The sequence below is a fragment of the Balaenoptera acutorostrata genome, chromosome 5 (assembly GCF_949987535.1).
Source record: "Balaenoptera acutorostrata chromosome 5, mBalAcu1.1, whole genome shotgun sequence".
In the NCBI taxonomy this organism is placed as follows: domain Eukaryota; kingdom Metazoa; phylum Chordata; class Mammalia; order Artiodactyla; family Balaenopteridae; genus Balaenoptera; species Balaenoptera acutorostrata.
Genome location: NC_080068.1, coordinates 22,679,563 through 22,694,104, shown reverse-complemented (window position 1 = coordinate 22,694,104; position 14,542 = coordinate 22,679,563). Strand labels below are relative to the sequence as shown.

Below are 14,542 nucleotides of genomic sequence, written 5' to 3'. Positions count from 1 at the left end.
CTAATAAATTAATTTAGCAACTTTGCTAAAATCCTATTGATATAGGATCAATATACAAATATCAGTTGCATTTTAAGCAATAAAAAGTTTGAAAATGAAATTAAGTAAACAATAGTATCAGAAAGTATATAATACTTTGGAACATATTTAACTAAAGAGACATAAGACTTGCACACTGAAAACTACAAAACATTATTGATGGAAATTAAGGAAATGGAAAGACATTCTGTGTTCATGGATTGGAAGACTTAATATTGTTAAGATGGCAGAACTCCCCAAATTGATCTACAGATTCAACACAACTCCTATCAAAATTCCTACTACTGGACTTCCCTGGTGGTGCAGTGGTTAAGAATCCGCCTGCCAATGCAGGGGACACGGGTTCGATCCCTGGTCCGGGAAGATCCCTCATGCCGCGGAGCAAATAAGCCCGTGTGCCACAACTACTGAGCCTGTGCTTTAGAGCCCATGAGCCACAACTACTGAGCCCTCGTGCCACAACTACTGAAGCCCACATGCCTAGAGCCTGTGCTCTGCAACAAGACAAGACACTGCGATGAGAAGCCCGCTCACCACAATGAAGAGTAGCCCCTGCTCGCCGCAACTAGAGAACGCTTGCACACAGCAATGAAGACCAAACGCAGCCAAAAATAAACAAATAAATTAAAAAAAAATTATAAAAAAAAAAATTCCTACTACCGTCTTTGGAGAAATGGGCAAAGTGATCCTAAAATTTATATAGAAATGCAAGGCACTAAGAATAGTCAAAACAATCTTGAAAAAGAAGAACAAGTTTAAAACACTTCCTGCTTTTAAAAGTTACTACTAAGCTATAATCAAGGCAAGTAATCAAGGCAGTGTGGTACTGGCATAAGGACATAAAGACTGGCATAAAGACAGACTTGAGAGTCCAGATATAAGCACATACATCTATGGTCAATTGATTTTCTACAAGGGTGCCAAGACAATAAAATGGAGAAAGAATAGTGTTTTGAACAAATGGTGTTAGAATAACTGAATATACATATGTCAGAGAATGAATTTGGACCTCTACCTCACACCGTATACAAAAATTAAAATGGATTAAAGATCCAAATGTATGAAACTCTTAGAAGAAAACATAGGTGTAAATCTTTGTGAATTTTGATTAGGTAACAGTTTCTTAGATAGGACACCAAAGCACAAGCAACCGAAGAAAAAAATAAATTGGACTTCATCAAAATTAAAAACTTTTGTGTGTCAAAGGACACTATCACAAAAGTGAAAAGATAATCCACAGAACAGGAGAAAAAATTTGCAAGTCATATGTCTAATAAGGATCTAATGTCCAGAATATATTAAGAACTCTTACAACTCAATAATGAAGACAACCTAATTTACAAATGGGCAAAAGATTTGAATAGACATTTCTCCAAAGAAGATGACCAATAGGTACATGAAAAGATGCACATTATTAGTCACTAGGGAAATGCAAATCAAAACCACATGAGATACCACTCATGTCCACTAGGATATCTAGAATTAAAAAAAAAAAAAAAAAGAAAATAACAAGTATTGGTAAATGTATTGGTCAGGATTCTCCAGAGAAACAGAACCAATATGATATATGTAGACATATAAAAGAGGAAAGTTGTTACAGGAATTGGCTCAAATGATTACAGAGGCCAAGAAATCCTACAATCTGCCATCTGCAAGAAGGAGAACCAGGAAAGCTGGTTGGTATAATTCAGTTTGAGTCTTGGGGCCTGAGAACTGAGGGGCCATTGGTGTAAGTCCCAGAGTTCCAGGGCCCAAGAACCAGGAGCTCCAGTGTCGGAGGGTAAAAGAAGCTGTGTCCCAGCTCAAGAAGAGAGAGAGAATTCACCCTTCCTCTACCCTTTTGTTTGATTCAGGCCATCAGGATGATGTTCACACTCTGGTGAGGACAGACCTTCCTTACTCACTCTATTGACTCACCAGAAACATCCTCACAGACACACCCAGAAACAGTGTTTACCAGCTGTGTAGGCATCCCTCAACCCAGTCGAGTTCACACATACAGTTAACCATCACAGTAAGGATGTGGAGAAATTAGAAACCTCAAATGTTGCTGGTGGGAATGTAAAATGGTACAGCTACTGTGGAAAAGTGTGTCAGTTTCTTAAAAAGTTAAACAGTTACCATAGGACACAGAAATTCTACTCTTAGGTATATATCCAAGAAAATTGAAAACATGTTCACACAAAAAGTTGTGTATAAATGTTCATAATAGCCAAAAAGTTAAAACAATCCAAATGTTTATCAATCAATAAGTGGATAAACAAAATGTGGCATATCCATACAATGAAATAGTATTCAGCAGAATAAAAAGGTTTGAAATACTGGTACATACTACAACATGGGTGAACCTTGAAAACTTTAGGCTAACTGAAGGAAGCCAGTCAGTCACAAAAGGCTATATATTGTATTATTCCACTTACGTGAAATGTCCAGAATAGGCAAATCCATAGAGACAGAATGTAGATGAGTGGTTTCCAGAAGCAGAGGAGAGAGGAGAATGAGGAGGGACAGATTAACCAGTACAGATTTTAGAGGGTGATGATGAAAATAGTCTGGAATGAGGTAGTGGTGAGAGTTGCACAACCTGTGACTATACTAAAAACCAATGAATTATAAATTGTAAAAGAGTGAATTGTATAGTATGAATTATCTCCAGTTAAAAAATGGCTTTATTGGAAGATTCTTATTGTCAGGATTATTTTATTTTATTTTATTTATTATTATTTTTTAAATTAATTAGTTTATTTAATTTTGGCTGTGTTGAGTCTTCGTTTCTGTGCGAGGGCTTTCTCTAGTTGTGGCAAGCGGGGGCCACTCTTCATCGCGGTGCGCGGGCCTCTCACTATCGCGGCCTCTCTTGTTGCGGAGCACAGGCTCCAGACGCGCAGGCTCAGTAGTTGTGGCTCACGGGCCTAGTTATTCCGCGGCATGTGGGATCTTCCCAGACCGGGGCTCGAACCCGTGTCCCCTGCATTGGCAGGCAGATTCTCAACCACTGCGCCACCAGGGAAGCCCCAGGATAATTTTAAGTAAATAAAGTATATAAATACCATCGTATCAGGAGAACTTATCACATGGCTTCTCCTAGTTCCAAGGGTAGAGGGTGTGGTTCTGAGCATGTAGCCCAGCTACAACTCTATCACTCTGAAGGAAGGGGAGAATGGGTTTTTGTAGGCAGCAACCTTCATCACAGTGGCAGAGCTAGAATTGGAACCTAGGTCTTGGTGTCCTGGTCCAATTTCTTTTTCCCATACCATGTTTCTCTAAGGAGACTGATTTCATAAGTGTAATCAAGCAAGCTGCTGAAAATAGGCATATTTTTGAAACTAAAATAAGATTTGTCTGCTAACAGTGGGACTGAGTAACCTAGGAAATGACTAAGCATTTATCCTTCTCATATATAAAGATTGCTTTCTGTAGGAAAAGATGCATGAATATATAAATACAGGTACAATTTTTAAAGGGAAAGAGGCAGTTGCAGAGATTTTCTTTTTTTTCCCCAGGGAAGTAGGATTGTACGTTTTCCCTTTAAGATGGATAGTGGGCAATGGCCTTCTGCATTTTTATGAACAAAGGTGTCATTCATTAGCCCTAACTGGCACCCACTGGTGTGGATAAACCCAGATCCATGTTACAGGCGTGGTACCATCTGCCTGTGGAGGGTACTGCCTGGTGCACGTGCCAGAACCCGGAGCACCGAAGAGCCTTGGTTATCACTTTCACACTAAGTTCAGGTGTGATAGGCCACTAGCTAGAGCTTGCTTAGTGCTCTTTTCCTTTCATTCCTAGCAAGGCTTAGGAGTCCTGCTTGCCTTAAAAATTTTTTTAAGTTTAAAAGGATTGCTAATGTTTACCTATTAAACCAGAAAAGGCAAATTACAGCTAGGAAATTGTTAGAATAGATATACAGAAATAAATATATTTTGCAGGTAGTTCTGAGAATTGAAATAGTTCAGGGGCTGAAAACTCAAATGTTTGTAGGGGCCGGGCAGGTAATTTAAATGGAGGAGAGTCTGAATATTGGGGATTGTGGCAAAATGGAGCGTACAGGCCCTGACTTAAGACATTAAACGACAACAAGAAGAAACAAAATAGCACCCGCTCTGTGAGCCAGTTAAAACCTGCGTGGGGCTGAGTTCTGCCTGGAGGCTTGCAGTTTATGGCAGCCTCTTGACTGGAACATAATATAGCAACATGCAACAAGGACTTTAAAATGTGTCATATATTATTACCAAAAGAGACAACACAAGAGGCAAAGAAATTAATTTGGACATAAAATGTTCTTAGCTCTTGTATTTAAAGAAAAAATCTTCAAACCATTCAAATGCCAAATAATTATTGGAGAATGATTCATCAAACTATGCTATAATGATGTAACCATTTAGAGCACAGAGATATATAGAAAATGCCAGGGCATCACATGGAAATGTACACGTGAAAATTAAGTGAGAGTAGAATACAAAATTATAAATGTATATGAGTTACAGTATATGTTAACAAAGATCAGGAAGGAATTTGGAGCGTTGTAAAAAATTTGCCACTCATCAGACTTTTTCCCCCTGAAAAGAAGCTTAAATTCACCATGAAGAAAATGCAGGTCACCTCTACCAAGCCCTTCAGTAAAATATCTAATCGTCCTTTGGATTAGATCCAACTAAGCACAAGCCTGACTGTTTCAATAGATGTGGCTTTGTCCTAGAAGTTTATATTTTTGCCTGAAAGAGATGACTTAATTTCCTACCCTGGTATACACTGATGTTTTGTTCCCCACCTCAAAATTCTGATTTTTACTTTTCTCCTATTCACCCTGTTTTATAAATCTGGATCCAAGGAAACTGATTCCAGTCCCAAACTTATTTATTTATTTTTTAAAATTTTATTTATTTATTTATTTATGGCTGTGCTGGGTCTTCGTTTCTGTGCTAGGGCTTTCTCTAGTTGTGGCAAGCGGGGGCCACTCTTCATCGCGGTGCTCAGGCCTCTCACTATCGCGGCCTCTCTTGTTGCAGAGCACAGGCTCCAGACGCGCAGGCTCAGCAATTGTGGCTCACGGGCCCAGTTGCTCTGCGGCATGTGGGATCTTCCCAGACCAGGGCTCGAACCTGTGTCCCCTGCATTGGCAGGCAGATTCTCAACCACTGCGCCACCAGGGAAGCCCCCCAAACTTCTTGAGTGACGCCCCTCCCTCCATTCTACCCGTGAGTCCACGCTGAACCAAGTCCCATAGCAGAATATTGCAGGTCCTTTGGCTTCCTTGGTGTATCAGGAATGGCCCAGGCTTTGGAGATACTTCAGATACTGGAAGTTCCAGAATTGTTGGCCAACACCCGAAGTGGAGTGTCCATGGTGGTCGCCATCTGATGCCCGTGCTTGGCCTGTCAGGGCTGGGCTAGCACCTCTGGAGTGTCTGGTGATCAGAATACCTCTCCCCGTGTGTTCCTTATTGGTGTGATGAGGGCTTCCTCATCTTCTCCTCCTGTGACCCCTTTACACACAGTCCATAAAGCCGTAGCCGATTTTTCAGGAATCTCAGGATGAGAACAGAGACTTCTTGTTGTTCAGTGCCTCGGGTGTGTGTGCTGCAGGGCAGGGGCTGTGGCTGGCTTGGTTTCGTGCCCATGGGCCAATTTTAGCTTGGTTGGTGGGGACGTCATTTGGGGGCTCAGGTGATTTAAATAAGTTCAGATGTTATCAAATTTTAAAAACAAATACAAAGGTTACTTTCCATGCTGATGTGAGGTTAAATCTCTAGGGGGCATGCATTGATAATTGGTGCTGCCCTCAGATCTGTTTCCACTGAGATTTCATTTGGCTGCTTTACCTTCACTGAACTTTCTAGAAATCGCTCCACAACGCTGATTTTGTACAGTAACTCGACAAACATGTGAACGTTTAATCAAGGGGCTTGATTTCTCTATGCCTAGCTATCCAGGCCTAGAAGTAGATGAATCTCTTTCTTCTTTAGTTCCGACGAGATTGGTATTTTTAGAAGGAAGTCTAATTGTTACTCACCCGGGTCCTTGGACTCTTAATCCATAGAAATTGGTAAGAGGCCAGAGGAGAATTTCAGGCAAGGCTTTATCAGGACTCGAGCTGCAGCATGAGGGAGCGAAAACAAGTAACAGGTGTCGTTGCTTCCCTGGCTCCTTAAAAGGGGTGAGGCTGGAGGTGGGCTGGTGCGTTGGCTGGGAGGCGTAGTTTAGGTGGTCTGCGCACCCCCTGGTGGTGCTGTGTGCAGGGGTCACGCCCAGTAGCCTGCTTTTGCTTCCGGCACCTCAGAAATGGCAGTTGGTTTGTGGCCTTTTTGTATCTTATTGTTCATAATTTGCTCCCACTGTGCCTGTGTGCAGTTCGTTTTAGTGCTGTCTAGTTTCTTGGCATTGCTGCTTGCGGAGACGTTTGTCCAGGTGCAAGCACTCTGGTAAAGGGTCCCAGGTCCCAGCCTATCTCATAATTGCAGATTAACTTGACTCTTACAGATCATAGTTCTTAGGCCTATTTTTCGTATTTCATTCCTTGACTCAGTGCTAGACTAATATATTCAGAGAGTGTCCTGTGGTCATTTTGAGCTGCCACCCTTGCCACTCTGTTCGTGAGATCCTTACTTTCTTTAGGGTGTTATTTGCCTGTTGTCACTGCTGTGCTCCCGGTGGTCTGCTTCCTGAATGGAAAGGGCGTTTCTTTACCTGCTCACAGCTAACATCATCTCTTGCCCAGAAGATCATAATAGATTTCTAAATGGTCTCCCCAGACGCCCTCTAATCCCCTGACTCCTTTCAGTGGTCAGTCGTCTGTTGCAAATGCCAAGTCTGCTCACTTCACCCTTTAGCTTAAAAGCTTTCTGTGACTTCCAGTTGCCTTCAGGATGCATCCCAAACCTTCCTAGTTCTGGCCCCCACATCTCACCAGTCTTGCTGTCATTGCTCCTGGCTTTCTGAGTTCAAGCTGCCTTGGCCTTCTTTCAGTTCTTTGCTGTGCAATCTCCTCTCACCACACGTGTCCTCTCTGGCTGCAGGGTTCTGCCTTCTCTCTTTTTCTCTTTCCCGTACTTCGAGGCCAATCCCCTCCTTAGCTAGACCCATTTCCCCTACTATCCAGGCTCCTAACATCACACACCTCTCTTTCTTAGCCCTCATTACTGTTTAAAGTTTCCATATATTTGTGTGATTCTTTGGTTAAAGGCCTGTCTTCTACACAAGCCAATACGCTCCACAAGGGTGGGCTGTCTCTTTTTTGCTGGGAGAGGGGCTTACCATTACCAGCATGCAACACACACTGTAGGTATTTATTAAATTTTTATTGAACGGCCATGATTTCTTCTCGCTTTACCCTTCTGGAGTTTTACAGCTCTGCCTCGTGTAAGTTGTAACTTCATCTGTGACTTCCTCACTAGCCAGCTCTCCTCAATCTAAAGGTCTGGCTTCACTGGAGCTTTTCTAGCTTTTTAGGAAGGCATCTGAACTTAGTCTTCTAGTGGCCATATATGCATCCTTCTTTTTCCTCCTCTGTGAAAATCCAGACCCTACTCTAAAGCCGTCCTTTTCGCTGATCCTTGCAGCTCTGACTGTCTCTCCAGGTTCTCCTCGGTGACCTCTCCTAATGAGCCCAGTGACCTCTTATTCATGAGCCTCTCCTAACTACAGCTCCAAGCTCAGAGATGTGATACCCACAGTGTCAGTAACAGCAGCAATAAAGGAGACTGGTTTTTCAATGATGATGACAGTAATTAAGGGTCTTGCATGAAGTTTTTTCATGCCTCTTAAATAAGAACTAAATTTACTTGTCTCTTTGTTGCAGTTTACCATCTGTTCTGTTATAACGAAGGAATTGCATTTATAAGAAGTTTTACATTATCAAAAGGCATGATATAAAAACAATTGCTTGACTAGAAGAAAGGGGTTAGGGATTTGACAATATCAGAGTCATAATATAGTTCTTTTTCTATAGAATTTTTTTCTAATAAACTATTTTCTTAATAGCCACGAATGTGTTAGTAAAACCCATCACTGCCCCAAACTTAGTGTTTGACTACATATAGCATTTGCTCTGGAATCATAGTCTTTGTTTTTCATCATTGCCTCCATTATCGTTGGCAAAGGACCTTTTACACCATCCTATTTCCACGATTACCTGATTACCCATTGTTAAGCCCAATACCAAGCTTCCCCCCAAACCCAGCTGTTATAGACAACAGCGTCTCATACTAAGGGGTTGGTTCCAGATCTAGTATAATGATGGTATATATAATGGTAATTAAATTCCCAAATTTATTCAAGCCTATAATTTTCTCAGATCTAGACAGCCTACCTCAAACAAAAACACCTGTGTTTTTTTTAATCTTGCAATGGACTAAGCTCTTTTTTTGAATAATCTTTTTTTTAAGATTGAAGTGTAGTTGATTTACAATGTCGTAAGTTTCTAGTGTACAGCAACATGATTCAGTTATACATATATATATACTTTTTCATATTTTCCATTATGGTTTATTACAGGATACAGAATATAGTTCCCTGTGCTGTACAGTAGGACCTTGTTGTTTATTCTATATATAGTAGTTTGCATCTGCTAGCCCCAAACTCCCAGTTCAACCCTCCCCCTGCCCCTTGGCAACCACAAGTCTGTTCTCTATATCTGTGAGTCTGTTTCTGTTTTGCAGGTAAGTTCATTTGAAAAACACCTGTGTTTTAATGTTTTCCCCTGAATCAGGTGATGCAGGCCCAGTGTGTCAAAACAGAAACTGAATTCTACCGCCGCAGTCGCAGCGAGATAGTGTATGGAGAAGGGCAAACCATGGGGGCACTTTATTGGCAGTTGAATGACATCTGGCAGGCTCCTTCCTGGTCTTCTCTAGGTAAGTGTTTCAGCATTCTTTGTGTGAGTGAGAGAAAGCCATACACCTGTGGGGAGAGGCACTGAGAGAGCACAGAGCTGGAGGGGTCAGATGAACCCAAGCAGGACTCCAGGGTCAGGAGGCCGTCCGGCTGCTGGTCTCGGAGCTGCGGCCTCCTCTCCCACCTTCACAGTCTTTCCAGAAGCCTTAGAGCACAATGAGTTCTGAGCTGTGCAGTCGCAACAGCAGGCGAAGGAAGGGAAAGATTCATGCGTGAAGATCTCAGCCGTGTGTCTTCTAATTGTTGCTTAGAATTTTGAATTTATTTAAGAGGACTTTCCAGGGCAAAAGGAGATTTACATAAGCACCCCTTCTTCTGTTTAGGAGAATTCAACCACAGGAAAGTTTGGCCCAGCTAAGTGTTAAAATGTCCCTTTGCTGACTCCCCTTCAAGTCCATCAGGTCATCTTTCTTTTGCCCTGTTGATCTCTTGGGGGAAAGGGAGTTGAGTGAGAAATCCAAGTAAAAATGGTTATCAGGTGAACCTGTCTGTTCAACGAGGAGCAGGTGAGATGGCTGACATTGTACTTGCAGTTTGAATTATTTCATCTATTTTGGTGCATTAAAAAAAATTAAGGTGTAATAATGAATGTTGGCCTTCACTAGAGGTGATTTGAAGCCAAGTTCAGTTAATGATATAAACAAAAGTTTTGGGTCAAAAATGAGGCAAGGCCATAAAGTAAGAAGGCCCTTTTGCTGGGTGAGGCTCTTAAACAAGCTGAGAATGCAGATCACAGAGTTCCTTCCCCACATGCTTTGATCAGTGCTCATGACCTCCTGCAGGGAACTGCAGTCTTGATCAGGTTTCCCTGATCAAACTCTTGATCTCCACCAACCAGAGAAAAGGGTATTAAATGAGAATCAGGGGGTAGATGCTAGGGGAATAGTCTTTCTGGGACGCTTAAACTGGAGAAAGAGATATTGTTCAGAGACACTTGGAGCCTGACCCTGCTTCCTATCTGCGGATGCGGTGGTGGTCTTCTGAAGCTGAGTTCGGTTCAAGAAATGGGAGAGCCCAGGCTTTGTAACTCTTCCCTTAAATGACCCTGTGTTCTTCAGAAAGGATTTAAGAGTATGATGGCAGAGTAAGAATTTGTCTGCCTTCTAAACTCTGCCAGGACAATGCATTCGAGGAGAGGGTCACCATCTCCTGGGGGTGTCACCGTTTAGTAACTAAGGTGTGTATCACTGAGACCTTTTGCTTCAACTGCTGTTCTCTTGAATGTCTTTTGTTTGTGGCCTTGATTGCTGCAACCACACATTTGAAGTCTTTCTCCTGTAATGGATGTCACACGTGAGAGTGTTTAAGTTATCTCAGGTCCAAGCCATTTTCCATTTATCAGAAAACTTTCCAAATATAGGTTCTAGTTCATTTCATAGATCTAATTGGAAAGGCCTCTCTGCCCTTCCCCTCTCATTGTTATTTTTAAGGGGAAATACTGAGAGTTGGAATTGAAGTGCTGGAGAGTTGAACTTCTGCAAAACCTAAAGAAATTAGTTCTAGCTGAACCTCAAAACTGTGTTCCTTCATCTCAACAGCTTGCACTGGTGAATTCTGGAAGTGCTCCCCCATTCTCTCTCCCCCTCTCTCCCACCCGCTTTCCCTCATCTTACTCTCTCATCCCCTTCTCTCTCTCTCTCCTTCTCACTGTATACCTCTCTCTGAAGCTGTCTGGTGATGCAGTGTTTTGTGGAGAAGGATCTTCTTTCTGAAATAGAAGCATGTTGAAATATTTTTTAGTTTGTGGGTTTAGCATACCAGAGATGCCAACAGGGCACAGGATTCTGCAGGTTCTTGAGAGCTTCTAATTGTACTTGAGGAATTGTCATTAATTGTCATGCGTTTGGATGTTCCCCTCCAGTCTGAACTTACCAGCCATATTTGTGATTGTGGTTGCTTTGTTTCACTCAGAGGATTTTGTGCCTATGGGAAAAGGAGACTTTGAGTTCTAAGTAACTTTATTTTTTTAAAAAAATATTTAATTTATTATTTATCTATTTTTATTGAGGTATAGTTGATCTACAATATTAGTTTCAGGCGTACAATATAGTGATTCAAAATTTTATAGATTATACTCCATTGAAAGTTATTATAGAATATTGGCTATATTCCCTGTGCTCTACAGTAAAGCCTTGTAGCTTATTTATTTTATACATAGTCGTTTGTACCTCTTAATCTGCTGTCCCTATGTTGCACTTTGCTCCTTCCCTCTCCCCACCAGTAACCAATAGTTTGTTCTCTGTATCTGTGAGTCTGTTTCTGTTCTGTTATATTCATCCATTTGTTTTACTACACATATAAATGATAACATATAGAGTATTTGTCTTTCTCTGTCTGACTTATTTCACTAAGCATAATACCCCCCAGGTCCATCCATGTGTTGCAAATGGCAAAATTTCATACTTTTATGGGCAAGTAATATTCCATTGCATATATATATATATATATATATATATATATATATATATATATACCACATCTTCTTTATCCATTCATCTGTTGATGGACACTTAGGTTGCTTCCACATCTTTGTTCTTGTAAATAATGCTGTGGTGAACATTGGGGTGCATGTATCTTTTCGAATTAGTGTTTTTATTTTCTTTGGATATATACCCAGGAGTGGAATTGCCAGGTCTTATAGTTCTAATTTTAGTTTTTTCTGAGGCACCTCCATCCTGTTTTCCATAGTGGCCACGTCAATTTACATTACCACCAACACTGTAGGAGGGTTCCCTTTTTCTCCACATCCTTGCCAACATTTATTCTTTGCGGTCGTTTTGATTATAGTCATTCTGACAGATGTGAGGTGATACCTCATTGTGGTTTTGATTTGCATCCCTGATGATCAACAATGTTGAGCATCTTTTCATATGCCTGTTGGCCATCTGTATGTCTTATTTCGAGAAATGTCTATTCAGCTCTCCTCCCCATTTTTTGATTGGGTTGTTTGTTTTTTCTATATTGAGTTGTATGAGCTGTTTATATATTTTTGTATATTAACCCCTTGTCGGTCGTATCATTTGCAAATATTTTCTCCCAATCAGTAGGCTGTCTTTTCATTGTCTTTGTGGTTTCTTTTGCTGTGCAGAAGCTTTTAAGATTAATTAGATCCATTTGTTTATTTTTGCTTTTGTTTCTTTTGCCTTAGGAGACAGAGCCAAAAAAATATTGCTACAATTTATGTCAGAGTATTCTGCCTATGTTTTCCTCTAGGGATTTTATGGTTTCTGGTCTTACATTTAGGTCCTTAATCCAGTTTGAGTTTATTTTTGTAACTGGTGTGAGAAAATGTTCTAATTTCATTCTTTTACATGCAGCTATCCAGTTTTCCCAGCACCATTCATTGAAGAGTGTGTCTTTTCTCCATTGTATATTCTTGCCTCCTTTGTCGTAGAGTAATTGACCATAAGTGTGTGGGCTTATTTCTGGGCTCACTATTCTGTTCTATTGATATATGTGTCTGTTTTTGTGCCAGTACCATACTGTTTTGATGACTATCTTTGTAGTATAGTCTGAAGTCTGGGAGCATGATACCTAGAGCACTATTCTTCTTTCTCAAGATTGTTTTCACTATTTGGGGTCTTTTGTGTTTCCATACAAATTTTAGAATTATTTGTTCTAGTCTGTGAAATATGCCATTAGTATTTTGATATGGATTGCACTGAATCTGTAGATTGCCTTGAGTAGTATGGTCATTCTAACAATGTTAGTCCCATCTATGAACACAGTATCTCTTTCCGCTTGTTTGTGTTGTCTCCAGTTTCTTTCATCAGTGTCTTATAGTTTTCCATGTACAGGTATTTTCCCTCCTTAGTTAGATTTATTCCTAGGTATTTTATTCTTTTTGATGTGATGGTAAATGGGATTGTATACTTAATTCCTCTCTTATAGTTTGTTGTTAGTGTATAGAAATGCAACAAATTTCTGTATATTAATTTTGTACCCTTTGACTTTACCAAATTCATTGATGAACTCTAGTAGATTTTGGTGCTGTCTTTAGGATTTTCCTATTTTTTTTTTTCAAGTAATGTCTGAAACATTTATATTAACATATTTCCATACAAATAACCCAAAGAAAGTTTAGTATTAGTTATTTTTTTTTGTTTGTTTGTTTTTTTATACTGCAGGAGGATTTTCTTAGTATCATGTCATCTGCCAACAGTGACAGTTTTCCTTCTTCCTTTCCAATTTGTATTCTTTTTATTTCTTTTCTTTGTCTGATTGCTGTGGTTACGACTTCCAATACTATGTTGAGTAAAACTGGGAGAGTGGACATCTTTGTCTTGTTCCTGATCTGAGAGGAAGTGCTTTCAGCTTTTCACTGTTGAGTACGATGTGAGCTGTGGGCTTATCATATATGGCCTTTATTATGTTGAAGTATGTTCCCTCCATACCCACTTTATGGAGAGTTTTTACCATAAATGGATGTTGAATTTTGTAAAAAGCTATTTCTGCATTCATTGAGATGATCATATGGTTTTTGCCTGGTTTTGGAATCAGGTTGATGCTGGCCACATGGAATGAGTTCAGAAGCTTCCTTCCTCTTCCATTTTCTAGAAGAGTTTGAGAAGGATTGGTATTAATTTTTCTTTGACTGTTTGGTAGAATTCATCAGTGAAGCCATCTGGTCCTGGACTTTTGTTTTTTGGGAGATTTTTTTTTAATTTAAAAAAAATTATTTATTTATTTATTTTTTTTTGGCTACACGTGGGCTTTCTCTAGTTGCGGCGAGCAAGAGCTACTTTTTGTTGAGGTGTGCAGGCTTCTCATTGCAGTGGATTCTCTTGTTGTGGAGCACGGGCTCTAGGTGCGCGGGCTTCAGAAGTTGTGGCACGTGGGTTCAGTAGTTGTGGCTCACGAGCTCTAGAGCGCAGGCTCAGTAGTTGTGGCTCATGGGCTTAGTTGCTTCACGGCATGTGGATCTTCCTGGACCAGGGCTCGAACCTGTGTCCCCTGCATTGGCAGGCAGATTCTTAACCACTGCACCACCAGGGAAGCCCTTTTGGGAGGTTTTTGATTACTGATTCAGTCTCTTTACTAGTAATTGGTCTGTTACGATTTTTTATTTCTTCATGATTCAGTCTTGGAAGGTTATATGTTTCTAGGAATTTATCATTTCTTCTAGCTTGTCCAATTTGTTGGTGTGTAGTTGTTCATAGTAGTCTCTTATGATTCTTTGCACTTCTTTGGTATTAGTTGTATTGTCTCTTGTTTCATTTTTGATTTTACTGATTTGAGCCCTCTCTCTTTCTTTTGTGATAAGTCTGGCTAAAGTTTTATCAGTTTTGTTTATCTTTTCAAAGAACCAGCTCTTGGTTTCAGTGATCTTTTCTATTTTTTCTAAGTCTCTATTTTGTTTATTTCTGCTCTGATCTTTATTATTTCTTTCCTTCTACCAACTTTGGGTTTTGTTTGCTGTTCTTTTTCTAAGTTCCTTTAGGCATAGTGTTAGGTTGTTTATTTGCAATTTTTCTTGTTTTCTGAGGTAAACATGTATCACTGTAATCTTCCCTCTTATAACTGCTTTTGCTGCATCCAATAGATTTTTGGATCATTGTGTTTTTGTTTTCATTTGTTTCCAAGTATTTTTTGATTCTTCTTTGTCTTTGGTG

The 14,542-nt window shown here is 40.2% G+C and overlaps 1 protein-coding gene across 3 annotated transcripts in view; it reads left to right on the top strand.

Annotated features, from left to right (window-relative positions):
- The window catches only part of MANBA (mannosidase beta), a 121,872-nt gene that overhangs the window by 98,313 nt on the left and 9,017 nt on the right, over positions 1-14,542 (top strand). For all 3 annotated transcript variants that reach the window (XM_057547418.1, XM_057547417.1, XM_007172935.2), the window contains one exon: positions 8,746-8,890. In XM_057547418.1, the coding sequence (XP_057403401.1) occupies positions 8,746-8,890 (145 nt within the window). The remainder of the gene's footprint in view (positions 1-8,745; positions 8,891-14,542) is intronic.